This window comes from Poecilia reticulata, chromosome 4 (assembly GCF_904066995.2).
Source record: "Poecilia reticulata chromosome 4, P_reticulata-male-v2, whole genome shotgun sequence".
Taxonomy (NCBI): domain Eukaryota; kingdom Metazoa; phylum Chordata; class Actinopteri; order Cyprinodontiformes; family Poeciliidae; genus Poecilia; species Poecilia reticulata.
The window spans coordinates 26,226,568-26,241,678 of record NC_088833.1 but is presented as its reverse complement, the minus strand read 5'-3'; the positions used below and the strand labels follow the sequence as shown (position 1 = coordinate 26,241,678).

The window sequence follows — 15,111 nt, the reverse complement described above, 5'->3', positions numbered from 1 at the left end:
TGAAATTCGTTTGACTAGCATTGTAGTTGAAATCGGACTGTCTCTTTAAGAATGTCCTACACTTGTCTTGTAACGTTAACATGTTTAGCTTTCACCTCATTTTATAACTGCTGATGCGAGGAGCGGCCATATTGAAACACAAAGTCGGCCTTACAAGTCAGAGTTGCTCCCAGTTTCCCAATGGTTAATTCAACTTTGGGCGGCATTCCAGTAGATTTTATTAAATTTTTTTCCCCCAAATTCCAAGTTGTAATTTCCCAGTTTCGAGTACAACTTGAACAAGGAATAAAACTGCAATTTATTCCAGGTATTTGAGTGGGTTGTGGGAGCGTTGGAAGCGAGAGCTCTTACTCCCGTCACAAGCCCTCATTAAACATATCCGATGCAGGACAGACTTATTTGTTTGATCCGTGTCTCGTCTTGTTCATCTGTTTGAAGCCTTCTTGTGTTCCTTGTATTATGCATGGGTGTTAGTTCCAGCTTTGTAATTTGCATTTTGGTTGTCATGAGGATTTTTCAGAAGGTGAATCCACTGAAATGAGAGCAATTCTGGCCTTGATAAAAAAATGTTTACAGCTGTCTGTCGTTTCTATTCCTTATATGAATTATATTCCTAGATGTAGGGGAAAAAATTTGCTGTCGATGCTATTTTAAAAGTGACAACAATAAAATGTTGAGGAGTGATCATGTCCGATATGGACCGTGCACTCCGGCCCTTCAATTTTCCAACATACTAATAATTTAGCACACACACAAACACACACATTGAAGAACACACAATGTGCAGCCCCGTTCTGTGTGCAACATCAAATTCATGGTTGAAGCTTCTCCGTGTCCGAATTGATTTGCAGTTTTCTCAGAGGTCTGACCTGCCGATTCCAGCTTCAACTGATTTCCCTGAGGACAATAAAAAAAAAAGGAAATAAAAGATGTGCTGCAGGTTCTTTGAGTGCAGCAGTAGCTCTGATGTCTGCAGAAAAACAAGGACTCATAAGATCGTTCCCATCTAGGCAACGACACGTTTGTCTCTAAGCTTTAATCAGATAAAATGACATGTTAACTGATGCACTTGTAGACTGGAAATAGTGGGAGTTTTTATATATTTTTTATTTTGATGCATTTAATTAAGAACTAAACGATAATTTAATAGCAGCAGTTATAAAATGTTTATTCCTCTTCTGGTAGTTCAGAGTTCATACTGAGCCTGCACTTCCTGTATTTAGAGCCCAAAGTAGTTCAGTGATAATCAGTCTGATTAATCTTCTGGAGCCTATTTGCAGTTTATTTAGGGGTATCAGAGTGAAGACAAATGTGTGCCATATTTTTAAAGGGGCAGTGTCATGTAAAATCAACTTTTATGAGCTTTGTCATGTTAAAATGTTTTCCCCTCAACAACATATGGAGTTTTGAGTTTGAGTGTTGCTTTGTTTCTTTCATGCATGTTTGAGAAATCCTTTAATCTCCATGGCAACCATTCAGCTGTGCAAAACGCATGGGTGGACCTAGCTCCGCCTTTGAGGCTCCCCCACTCAGCTCCTTCAGACTAGCCAGTAGCAATTAGCAAACACCTGGTGGACCTGTGTATCTGCTGAGGTCATTATAGGAGCTACTTCTCAGTGAAATGTTAAAAAAAAAATTAAGCGATTAAAAAGAAAGAAAATCCTGTTAATAGGGGAGCCTTCACTTCCTGAAAATGAAGTTTCAGAAAGAGCAGGAGTTTTCAAAGAGACAGAGGCCCAATTTCAAGGTATTAAATCACAATGTGAAATTTCTTTTGTCGTATTTGGTATAGCATTCTTTTCAACTTTAGTCAATATAGTTACTCGATTGTGCTATTAAATCACAATCAAGTGATTGTGATTTTATCTATATAAAGGGGCAGTACTATGTGGAAAACGTGCAGTACTGCCCCTTTAAACTTTCATTTGCAAGACATTTTAGGGGAAAAGAAAAATATTAATACTTTACAATTCTGCACAACTTTCACACGAAATCCTAATAAATCACCCTGACGTTTGTTATTGTAGCATGGCAAAACATGGGCAAGCCCAAGTGGTGCGATCACTTGTGTAAGGTATTGAATTTATGTTCCTATTAGACGCCACTAAGTACAACAGGATGTCTGCTCTGGGAAATAAATCACCTTTAAAATGAACAGAACTTTACAGGCTGAACACTTTGGTTGTTTTGTCTTTTCTCGCAGGAGGCTCTCACTCTTTTGAAGTATTTGCTCCAGACCAGTTTGGTCCTGTGTGTGTGGTAAACATGGCTGCCTGGAGGTCTGTCTTCCCTTAACGATAAAAATGATATCAGCTAAGAGAGCGCCATGACGGAACAACGGCGACATTGTTGGTTGAGAACATGCACTCGGTACAGTCGGAAGTCACGTCAGTGTTGGCTGGGATTCCCCCTCTATCAACCGTATTAAACCGATCTCATCGGGTCAAGAATCAAACATCCCAACGAGGCCCGTCTGCAACTGAAACAAAGACACATTTCAGTCTCTCGCAGACCCTGGCGATCGTATCTCCGCTTGACGACTAATAAATGTAACTTTGTTTGGGATTTCCCTCAACCTGCTTCTATTCCGACTTGGTCGTCCGCCAGTGGAAGCGAGTGCAAAATGGCCCGCATAGAAAAATACAATCAGACGGCGTTATTTAGAGTTCAGTTCTGCTTCCTAATCTAATTCGAAAGAAGAAGAAAGAAAAGAAAGAAAAAAAGAAAAGAAAAAGCCTTGAGGCTGAGTGAGTGAGTCTGAAAGCCTTATCAAAGAGAGGATCAGTCAGGGAGGGGGGTGATGTCAGGATCCTGATGTAAGGATTGCGTAAAAGCCAAAGATTTTGCACCGCTTTAACTCGCCAAACGTCGACTTGTGGATATCTGCACTTATTAGCATTCAGTCTGTGCATGTTGAATATCTATGAAGCGGAAGAGAGTGTAATATATAGGCTATGTATATTTATACATATTTTTGTCAGGATTTATCCTTTAGTGGAAACGAGGGCGTACGTCTCGTCAGGTCTTCCCGGGCCTCATGTGGAGGCACAGCTGTCACTTCCATCATCATCTCTCTATGTGTGTGTGTGTGTGTGTGTGTGTGTGTGTGTGTGTGTGTGTGTGTGTGTGTGTGTGTGTGTGTGTGTGTGTGTGTGTTCCCCGTGATCTTTTCTTTACACCCTCAGGTGCAGTTCTTATGAGGATTACTGGCTTTCAGAGTGAACAAATCATTCCTGTTGCCTTTTACAATAACATCAGAAATAATGTCTGCCAGGGCCTTTTTTTTATTATTATTATTTTGTTCCTCATGAGTGTTGGGGTGGTCAAGCCTTTCCAGAAGGCCTGGAGTATGTGTGAAAGTGAAGGTGGAGGAGGAAGGTGGGGCGCTGCCTCCTTCCTGGTTAAAAAATAATTTGGGGGGGGGGGAGGGCTCTTCTGCTGGAACCCACCGGGACCGCAGGAGGCAGAGGAGAGCCGCCCCCCCAAAAATAAATCTCCCTCTTTATTGCTCTCTTCCTCCTCTCTCCCTCTTGCTCAATACGCGCCGTCCTCTGGACGGGATCAAAAATAAATCACGTTTACTGTCTGGCTCTGTCTCATCGGATCTTCTGTCTTTTTTTATAGCAGCTTTTGCCTCTGCTGCGAAGGTTACTTGGGAGTTAAGTTTTATTACAAATTTGTATTTAATAATAATAAAATAAAGTATTTTTTTAAGCCTCCTGATGGACTTTGGTCTATTTTTATTTAATTTTTTTTTCCAAATCCAGAGACAAGTCAAAGACTTGAAGTGGTGACTGACTGTACGGCGGATGATTCATATTCGGCAAAAGAGAAAGTCGCAAAAAACAACGTGTGAAACGTGCAGAAATGTCCGTAGTCCCGCTGAGTATGTGACCACCAGATGTCCCTCTTCACCTCTCTGCTCGCCTGCAGGCACTGGCAGCAACATGTCCTCCGTCTCTCACTGGATAGTTATTTTCACGTCAAATAATACAAGATATTTCACTCCATTGTAAATGACGCCTTTGTGGAAAAAGTACTCGCATATTTTTTTTCCTCCTGTTTTTGCTTTTCAAACGCTGCATGTCAGAAGAAGAAAAAGAAGAAGACTATTATATCAACTGTCTGGCACGGTAGTGGTAGCGTGATGATGTGGGGCTGTTTTGATGCTTTAGGACAATTTTTGTTGCAACTTTTTGGAGTTCAGAAAATCCCGAGCTCAGCTTCAACTGCAAAAGAGAGAGAGAAAAATGAAGGTTTTGGGAGTGGCCTAGTCAAAGTCTGGACTTAAATACGAGATTCTGTGACCTACAAGTGTCAATTCATGTTTAAAACCGCTGCAGTGCGGCAAAATTAAAAACCGTTAAGCAGTGAAGAGCAGGTCAGATTCCTTCACGAGTCACGACTGTGTAGAAATTCATTGTCCTTAATAAACAAAATCAGAATTTGAAAGCTGCATTTTGTATTTACTTAGCCTAATTAAATGTTTTACGTTTTTTTTTTTTTTAATGATCAGAAACATTTAAATGAGACAAAAAAAGACACAAAAGGGAATCTGCATGTGCTTCGGGTATAGATTTTAATGCTACGTTATATTTACATGAATAATTTACGAAAAGCTGTAATCTGATTCTGTTGTCCCAGTTTTACCAGATAGCATTTAAAGCAGATAACATTTTCACTGGTTTCTGCACGTAAACTCTGACTGGAAATGAAACATTTCAAACGCTTCATACACACAAAAGAAAAGACCCTAAATAATAATCGTTTTACTTTTACAGCTCAGGCTAAATTTTGCTTTTTGTGACAAATACAATAAAAGAGGGGTACAAAATATCGAACAGATCTAAATTATTTAAATGAGACGAGCCAATGTCTTGAGAAACGAAAGACGACACATCGGGTTAACAGAATGTTTGGTCACAGAATTAAAGTCGGATATATTTACGATAGAGACATTAAGCGAACTGAATGAAAAAACAGATGAGCACATCGCATATTTAACAGGTTGACAGATGGGAACATGTACAGATTTTAATTTAAAAAATGAAAAACAAGGAATTTTCCATTGTGTCTGGAAGGGGACGTCGTTCTTTGACAGCGTAGTTTACGCCCTTTTTACAACACTATATAACGCCTTCAGGTGCACCTAGGAAATTATAGTTTCATCAAAGTTTCCTTGTTTTGCATTTCGTGCTCATGTATTTTGCGGATTCAGGTTGTGTTTCATCACTTTTTTGGCCTGTTAGCCGTTTTTAGTAGCTTTTCTTCTAATTGTGTATCTGTTGATAGTAACTTATAACGCATTTTGTTCTTTTTTATGCCAGATGAGTGTCTTTTGACAGAAATTATGAAGCATCTGGGTTATTTTCATTTGCCAAGGAGTGAATGAAAATTGCTTTATCTTACCCAAACAACTTGAGTATAATCTATTGGATCTCACTTCTTATTTCTATTGATGACTAGAATAAAGGTGATGACTCTGCAGATGACCTTCAATAGGTCCATGTCTTTCTCTCTTGTGACAATCTTCATTTAAGGCATAAAGCCTGAAGTGCCTTCATCTGTGCTTTTCATGCTTTGGTTTCACTCTTTATTCAAACCCTATTTCAATCAAACCCTATGTGGAATGTTTTTCTTTTAAAAATCAAAGAGAGTACATCTTCAGTTTAAGAGCATTCTTTCACTTTTAGAGATTGCACTGCTCTTGCTCAAAACACATTCCAAAAAAGAAAGAAGTAACTCTTTCTCAATGTTGAAAATGCTCTGCCTTCTCTGAAAAGATTGCTTCTGTGCTCATATTTAATGTTTCAGGATCTATTTTTTTTTCCCATTCCTTCTTAGATCCTGATTGGGGTTTTCTTTTTGGCGCTTCTCTAAAAGCTAAAAGAAGAGCAGAGTGCAAAGATTTCAACTGTGCAAAGGAAATTTGAGTGCAAAAATAGAAGAATACAGACAAGAAGAGATTATTGTACAGTTGAGTGGGAGTAGAGCATATTGGTAGCAAGGCCTTGGAGTGAGACCTGAGTTTTGTGTGAGAATTGTTAAGAATCCTAGTCTGAACAACCCTGATTTTAGAAAGAGTCAGGGTCAGTAAATAAAGAGAATTTAGAAAAATACAACTGGAAGTTATCAAAAGAACTATATACTGTTCTCTGATCCTTTTGCCACTGCGAAATGTGGAATGTTGCTTTTACAGAGTACAGTTTATAGAAAAGTAGCAATTTGGGAAAAAAAAATCATGACAAATAATTAAAAAAAAAACTGACACGGTGTCCTATCTTTGAGTGATTTGAAAGAACAGTTCGCTTCAGTTCTCTAATTTCCCAGGCATCCTTGAAGCGGTCCTCCTCCGCCCTCCCCCTCTCCGCTCCTGTCCTCTCCTCCTGCTGCTCCAGCAGCAACACTCCAGCCGAGCAGCTCAACTACTAGCATGGCGCTCTGTGCGGCTGGAGTTCCGTTGTCTTCTCCGCCTTTTCTCTCTCGCTTGGTTTTACTTTAGTATCTAACAGAGGTTTGTTTATTCCTCCCGCTGCGCCCCCGTGACTCAAAACACATGTTATTTAGACGACCGTGTTTGTCGGCGTAACACTCTAAGTGGGTAAAAATATTCCGGGGCTCGGCTGCTAACTTACCGCTAGCAAGGAGGCAGAAACTGGGAAAAACGGAACAAACCGAGGAGGAGTCCTGTTCTGGAAGAGGTGAGCCGCATTTACTTCCCCCCCCTCAACTGTTTTAAAGTGTTTTATGTAATTTGACTTCCGTCCCGTAAGTTGTTGAAACTGTTATTTCAAAGTGCGAATTGGTAGAAAAACTCGTAAAAGTATAATGTATTTATAACGTGGCAATATTAACGTCACATGTAATATATCCCAGCATTTCCGCTTTAATTTCTCCTCTTTTCTCGTATATTTGAGTATCTCTTTAAAACTTGACAGCTTTAACTCGTAAGGTTGTTGCGTAATATTGGTGTTCTTCACGATTATTGCAAGAATATTTCTGTAGCAGCTTGAGAGATTATTTTTCTGGCAGAAATCTACTTATTGTTAGATGAGTGAGTTATTTGCGCTCTTTTAAATCATTTACCAGACGGAGTGTGTTGATCGCATGCTTGATAGTCTGATGTTTGTCCTCCTGAATGATAAATCACAGTGTTTCACTCCTGCGCTCCTTTTTTATGATGCAGTGTTCACAGTCAGAGTTTTGGTTTTTAAGCGTTTTATGTATTTTTCAACTGTGGATACGCATTACAAATGTATTTCCAGTCTTTATTTCCTGTGTTGTTGGCTAAATATTTTATCAACCATTCACCCGGCGGGATATTGTATATCTGGAATTATATTGAATATTGACATAACACAATATTGTGATGTGAAAGGATCTAAGACAAAAACTATCAAATGTATTTAGACGTGGGCGATACGGACTTTCAATTTTACCGCGATATATTGTGGTACTGAGATAACGGTAAAAATGACGATAAAAAACTATTACTACTTTTACAGGTAACTGTATGACTGTGACTGTATGGTAACACAAATACTGTTCTTAAACATTTCAACATTTGAAATTGAGAAAATAAAAGTAACATCTCTGATAATTCTGTCGTTTATAAAAATTTTTTTTTGTAATTTAGTGGGGCAAGAATAAATCAAAATGCGACAAATGCACCTTGCAAACGCTAACAGGTGTACTACTAAGTATTTTCATATGGTGACCAGACTACAGATCGGTAAAGATTTTGTATCTGTTAAATTTTCACCCACAGACTGTAAAAGTTGCCTGTTTGCGCCTGACATTGTTCCACTTCTCAGCTGATGGCACAACACACAGCCATATGTCCTGTCTGTTATATAGATGCTATGACCTATTTCTTGGCTGCACAGCCAATTCATTTGACCTTTTTTTTTTTTTTGGTCACAGCTGATGTGAATGCCATGGCCACAGCCGAGGCATGGCAGTGACGTGACGGCCCCTGAGCTGCTTCCGAACAGAAACCTCATTAGCTATCATGTCCTTCTGAAGTGAAGGCGCATCGCACAGAGTATGGATGAGTCCATTTTACTGGATCTGCTCGAGTGCCCCGTGTGTCTGGAGCGCCTGGATGCCTCGGCGAAAGTCCTTCCCTGTCAGCACACCTTCTGCCGTCGATGTCTCCAGGGCATCCTGGGCTCGCGCGGGGAGCTGCGCTGCCCCGAGTGCCGGACGCTGGTGGAGTGTGCTGTGGACGAACTGCCGAGCAACATCCTCCTCGTGCGCCTTTTGGATGGCATCAAGCAGAGACCTCGGGCCTCTGCGTCCGCCGGAGGCGTCTGCGCCAACGGCACGTCCGGAGCCGTGGCGCGGGCGCACGGGTGTGGAACCAGGGACCCGGGCGCTCCTGGTGTGCAGCCCCAACGCACCCAGGCGAAGAGCACTGCCGTCCGGGTGAGTACGCCACCTGACCGGACATGCCTTAAGTGAGCTTGTCCTTCCCATTGTTGGAGCCAAATTGAGACAAAACAGGGAAAATCTGCGTGGATTAACAGCAGCATGTTGGGTCTCTAATCTGTGGTCCGGATTACTGGTTATCATGGGGGATCTTTAAGCCAGCCAGTTGACCAGCAGCCCATCACCACCACAGGCAGAGATTTAGAGCAGTCAGTAGTTTAGCCGCTAATAATTCCACTTACCCTGTTGATGGCACACAGATTTTTTTTGTGGATTCAGTCATTAGTGTCCTTTTAGTCAAGACCGGAATTAGAAGAATACCGTCTGTAGCCGGTTTTAGTGTCCTATTCCAGGACAAATAAAATTCACGCATACAAATTACAGAACATTAACAGGTAGGTCTACAGATTTGCCGGTACGAATAGACGGATGATTGGGTTAAAACTAGAGATGCTCAGAGCAATTGCCTCATATCTTCTATTGATCGATTTTCGACCTGTTTGCCCTGGATTATGACCGGCCAGTTGACAAAAGTCCTATATATTTCAATCAGCGGATGCACAATACATAAGTGCTTTCAGGTTAAAAACATTTTCTGGGGTGGAAGCTGCAAATGAGTGAGAAAGACCCAAAGTAGCTGTTTGTATGGTTTGGTGAAATATTTAGAATAAAGTCATAAGCTTTTTCAATTATATTCAGCAACATGAGATGTTTTGAGTTCATTAATACTTTCAGCAGACAGGAAGGCTAAACGGAGAACAGCAAAGTTCGGTTTTATCTTTTGAGGCTGTCTACCTGTCTGTTGCTGAACATGCTGATGTTGGAAATATTTGCAACCTTCTGGAAATCATGGAGTTGTTTTAAGGACATAAATTGTCTAAGGAACGCAAAATGAAATAGTTTTTGTTATGCTAGCTGCACCTCACATGCTAACTGCTAGTACAAGATGGTAAATTAGTTTGTAGTAGTTGGTTTGAAATGATAGACCTGTTTTACAGTGCGACGACGCCTTGACTTCCCATTTTTATTGTGTTTTTGTTGTTTTTACCTCCTGGTAATTGTTCAACACTTTGAAAGCATTTATAAAGTTATTATTATTAGTATAAATTATTTAAAATTGTTAGGTTAGCAGATCAGAAGCTTTGTAAAAACAGGAAATTGGCCACAAAAGTTTAACTAGTGTATCTGTAAATAAAATCTGAGTGCACTGTACATTAGAAATTTATAAGGTATTGAATTTCCTTTTTCATGTAGAAAGAAGAATAACTGAATGGTCTTTAAGTGATATGACATGAAACTTTATATCAGCACTGTGCAAAAGGTCAAAAATTCAAAAGAAATCTTGTTAGGAAATGCTATTTTAACGTACTTGTCCAGACTGTTTTGTATGAAACACAATCATCAGACCTCAAGTCCCTTACTTTTTAAAATTTACACAAACTAGTTTGACTCTATCAGATTTCTTCAAAATTTTGGGCTGTAATTCTTCTCAGGTACCTCCTGACATGTGCAGGAAAATTACCTGTGGGCCCCTCTTTGGACTGCGCTGGTCCCCACGAAGGGAGGATTGGGTAGATGAAAAGATGTCAAGGTTCTGTGTAGAATCACTGGAATGTCAGATAATGTATCTGCCCAGCCATGCAGGTATGAAGATCAGAGAACCTTCTGTGAATTGCTACTGGGGGACCTGCCTCATTCGCCAAAGTATCACTTCAGAAGATTTGTTCTCTTTTTCAAAGCTGTTTGTGCCTTTTGGAATCTCCCCCCTGCAGATACTAAGGAGGCCGATTGTTGGAAATTGAGCAGGCGTCATTTGAAACTATCCAATTATTTCCCTTAAACTCTTCTCTGTTACTTTGTGTTGGTCTGTCTCATAAAATCCAGATGAAATCCATCAAAGTGTGATGCTGTACTTAAGCTCTTCTCAGTAAGCAATTAAGGAGTTAATTTCTTACTGATGAATAAAAATTAGCTTGGTAAATTTCATTCTCATTGTAGGGCTGAAGCTATTTATCGGATTAATGATCATGAATTGATTTATTAAAATAAAAGTAAACTAATTTAGTAATTGATTAATTGCTAACTGGCACATACAGACTCAAAAAAATGTTCATTTGCTATATATAATATATATTTGCTTAATATATTCAGATCAATAACCAAGGCAAAACTGTAAAAAAAAATATAAGAAAATGTTTTTATGGGAAAAAAAATGTAATAAAGTTACATAGAAGATACAACACTTGAATACAAGAAGTGGTTATAGCACTAGCTAATATTTTTTACACAAACATAATCCACTTTTTTCACAGTTTTGCTGTTTTCTTTCCATTTTATGTCTTGTTTTCAGTTGTGTTTTATTTTGGATATTTTAAAACTCTCCATGTCCTATGTGGTGGTCTTTACAAAATTCAAACTTCTAGGTCTTTAAGAGGGTGCCATTATCAACATGAAAACGATCTCAAAACAACATCATTGTTTATTGCAATAAACAATAATATTACAGCAAAATTTGTTATTGTGACAGACTTAGTTGTACCGTAATAAAAGCGGCAAAGTTTAATAGACATACAAGATTCATACCTTTATTCATATAATGTACAGGTAAGTCTTTCAAAGAGATCAAACTATCTCCACGCGTTATTTAACGTTTTTGTTGTCTGTTGAGCCGCTGTCTGCATCTTCTGAGTCTGTCCTACTGACTGAATGCATTCTGTCAACTCCAAAGAATCAAGAAAAGATGCGGCCGTGCAGGTGTATCATTTTGGGAACATAAAAGACGGAGATCAAAGCTCCTACACATCGTCCAGTCTGATCTCTGGCCAGCACTCCATGGGCATTGAACGCTTCATTGCTCCCGGGTGACACCCTCAGTCCCATTTCTTTCTTGTTCGTCATCTGTCCCTTTCGGGAAGGGTTGGAGGTTTTGGGGGAAGGAGGTTTGGTGGGGGTGGGAGGGGTCGTCTTTTAAAGCTTGAGGCTGCTCCTCTGGTACTGTTCTTCTGTTAAAGCAGGGCTCCACCTCCGATTCTTATGTGACTAAATAATGGCTTGGAGGGCAGAACGGTGGGGACTGGCTGACAGATGCACAACAGGGTTTTGTTCTGGGTTCCCTCTGATCCTCCTGACCGGCCGACACGCGTAGAGTGGCCCACAGAGTGATTTTTATGTGTGTGGAAGGCCACCGGTAATGGTGTTAAGCGAACGCGTCGGGACCAAAAGGGACAAATGTTCAGAGAGCAACCTCTCTTTATCTCCAAGGCTGCGGCTTGTCTTTGACGCAGCGCCGTGGCATTTGCTTCACGAGAGACATCAAAAGGCTCGTCCTCACTGTAGCAGAGTGTCTGCGTGTGTGACTCGCCTCCAGTGGAGCTCCGTTACGGGGATGTTTTGTCTTCCCTCGGCCTCGTGTTGACTCATAAAACACAGGATTTGTTTGGGCAGAGATTGGAAGCACACACTTGGTGGTATTTCTCCGCAAGAGTGAGGGAGGCCTTTTGAGCCGTTGGGGAGTCAAAAGGTCGGAGTTCGCGAGTCACGGTTGACAAGGGTCATCGGCAACTGGGGAAATGGGAAGGGAATTTGAGATCCAAGTGGATGTCTTCAGTTTCATTGTGGCTCCCCAGAGAGTTGAACTCATAATCCTTTGCACCAAAATAGCATTTCTGGGGTTTTTCATGAGTCTTTTGTGTTAATTTTTAATGATGCTCTCAGTCAGCCACAGTTTGGAGTTTGAAGTTTAGGTTCAGAACTTTTGTTTCATGTCTGTCAGCTCATGCTTAGCTGATAAGTAATGAGACGCTGGCTTCTCTCTAACCTTCCTTCGATGTATTCAGGTCATTGTCTCTCTTTTCAATTTGACTCTTTCTAGGGCGGTACAAAGATAGGAAAAGTTGCTGCCAGGATATTTATTTGGAGTATTGAACTACCATATTTTCCGCACTATAAGGCGCACCTAAAAACCTTCAATTTCCTCAAAAGCCGACAGTGCGCCTTATAATCCGGTGCGCCTTACATATGGACCAGTACTGAGCCACAACAGGTCTAGCAACTACGGTAAGCAGCCGCCGATTTCATTTTGCCCGTAGAAGAAGAAGCGTGCGGTGCATGCTGGGATAGTTGTCAAAACGCTGGTTTGTTAATAAAGTTTGACTGACCTATCTACCTGATAATCAGGTCGTCTGCAGATTATTTAGCACCACGTTCTCCACGAACATGCTGTGCGCGAACGGAGAAGGGTGACCATCGTCCGGCCACGCCCCGGCCCAGTCGCGGAAGGCTCTCCTCGCTGACTGAGGAGGGATGGGAGGCGGGGAAGAGAGACAGAGACTGCGGCGGCAGCGTGTCGGTTGGTCTGTGTTACCCAGAAAGCAGTTGGGCACAATATCTCAACACCAACACCGTGAGTGAAACAGTGACTGGGGCAGCCTACTATATAAAGTACTCATGGACCACTTCTTTATTATTACACATACACATTTGTACGGGACGGGTGGCAACTCTAACTGTAGCGTCTATTCTGTGCGCCTTATAAATGAAAAAAGTTTTAAAATAGGCCATTCATTGAAGGTGCGCCTTATAATCCGGTGCGCCTTATAGTGCGGAAAATACGGTAAATATATTGGTTCAATATTTTCCTCACTAATTTTTTTTCCATTATTGCATTGTCTAGTGAGTCTTAGCATGTTGGTCACTAATGTTTACATCAGGTTTTGGCATTAAGGACAGTAAAAGTCTGTTTAACCAGCTGAATATATTGTTGTCATGCTAGGGAGTGGGTTATATGGAATTGAGGTTTTATCATCATATTTTGTCATATTTGTTTTGATAAGCGTAAAAGTGGCAAGGTGACTAAGGGTGCATTCACTCCTGCCCTGCTTAGTTCACTTTAATCCAACTCCAGTTTGTTTGCCTAGAAAGTCTGGTTCATTTGGGGAGGTGTGAACGCGCAATTGAACTCCGATGTGGATAAAAAAAAGCGAACTCTGGTCTGCCTTGGTTGACGTGAACTCTAACACAGATGTGAATGCTAAGCGGATGGGAGATCACTGCAAAAGTAGGACTATAGCACCGGTCATTCTGGGTAAATATAACCAAAACAAACGAGTCTAGAACAAGCAGGAGAAATGGCTCATGGACATTTGCCAAAAGCATAAGAGGAATCCTGCAACCGCTAAAATCTGACGCTGCTCTGTTTTTGTTTACATTTCACACAGGATGAAGTTGCGCTCGTCGTCTCCAGAGGTTTTTGTGTTGTTTCCTTTGGTGGTTCTTGGTGCAGCGACACCACAGGCGAAGGGGGGAAGCGGGTTTGGTTTGTTTGACACCGTGCAGTGTGAAAGTGAACCACGCCAGCTGGAAATGTAATAAATGTTGCAATTTTGGTTCTCAATGGTACAGAGTCTACCGGACAGGTGTGAAAACACACTCACAGTATGTCGCTGCATACAGAGTCCCAAATGCTGCTTTGAAAAACACAACTTAGCCATTATCAGATCAAAGTGTAACTATCAGTTACATTCAGGAGTCCAATTGAACCACTAAACAGTGATAACCAAATTCCCTTGAGTTTGTTTATCATGGTAAATCATTTTACAGTACTATAGTTTTTCATCCCTACTGGATGGTACTTCAGCAATCGCAGCCCACCAGATATCACGTCCAAGCACTGATTTGTGATTTGTGTAGCTTTACCTCTTACTATTTAAAGACTTCTTCCTGGCATGTTTTCTCTAAATCCAGCGCTATAATTTGGTGCAACTTCCTACTGATTAAAAGGAAGTTCTGTTGTTTTGTAAGACGCTACAGATGTTTCTTGGTCCTCTGGTTATTCTTGGATGAACATCACAGAGGGTTCTCTCTGCGTTTATATTATGAGAGAGAAAGGGAGCGAGAGGGAAGGAAAAAAAAAAGCTTTTGCGTGCCTCCCTGTGTGAAGTGCTCACAATAAAATTCCTGAGCACCTCCTGTGTCTGAGGTCGATGAGTAATGCTCGCTCTCTTTGATTACATCATATTGTTGTCGAAGTCTTAACTTCTGCCTGGTCGCCTGACCTCAGCCTGCATGACAGAACCCCGTCATTACACCCTCACACTGCCCGCAAGCTGGCAAACATGCTCACTGCTTTTCCACTGGGAATTTTCTTTTATTTTTCTTTTTTTTTTTTTTTACAGTGCTTCATTCTGTTCGTTCCCACTCTTCTCAGCATGTTCACGCCTTCCTCTTGCTTCCTCTATTTCCCACAGAGGTTTACGAAGCGGCAACGACCTTCTGGACAGTGAATGCAAGACATCTCGGAGTGACCTAAATGTTCCCTCCAAGAACACTGTGGTCTTGGAGAGCTAATATGCCGTTTTTAATAGTGCAATCCCGGGAAATAAAAATACCCAAAAAATGTAAAATAGCAAAATATTCAAGTTGGTTTAATTTTATACAGAAAAGCTTCACTTACTTTATTCTCGTGGTAAGTAATTTTACATATTTATTTCTTTATTGACTATATGCTTTTTGCCTCCAGGAATATTTTTTTAACTGATAGATTTATTTTTGTCATAAAGGAAAACAATTGCCGTCTTTCAGCCAGCTGTCTGGCAATGAGCAGCAACACATTGAGGATAAATCATCACTAATTTCTCTACGCTTCATACAGCTGGAGACAACTCTTGTACTCTGTAACAACTT

General features: G+C 40.8%; 1 protein-coding gene across 1 annotated transcript in view; it reads left to right on the top strand.

The window, feature by feature from the left end:
* The first annotated feature begins 6,051 nt into the window (after positions 1 to 6,051).
* The window catches only part of sh3rf1 (SH3 domain containing ring finger 1), a 43,680-nt gene continuing 34,620 nt past the window's right edge, over positions 6,052 to 15,111 (top strand). The window contains exons 1-2 of the mRNA XM_008407514.3: positions 6,052 to 6,701; positions 7,924 to 8,427. Of these exons, the coding sequence (XP_008405736.1) occupies positions 8,047 to 8,427 (381 nt within the window). The 5' untranslated portion in view covers positions 6,052 to 6,701; positions 7,924 to 8,046. The remainder of the gene's footprint in view (positions 6,702 to 7,923; positions 8,428 to 15,111) is intronic.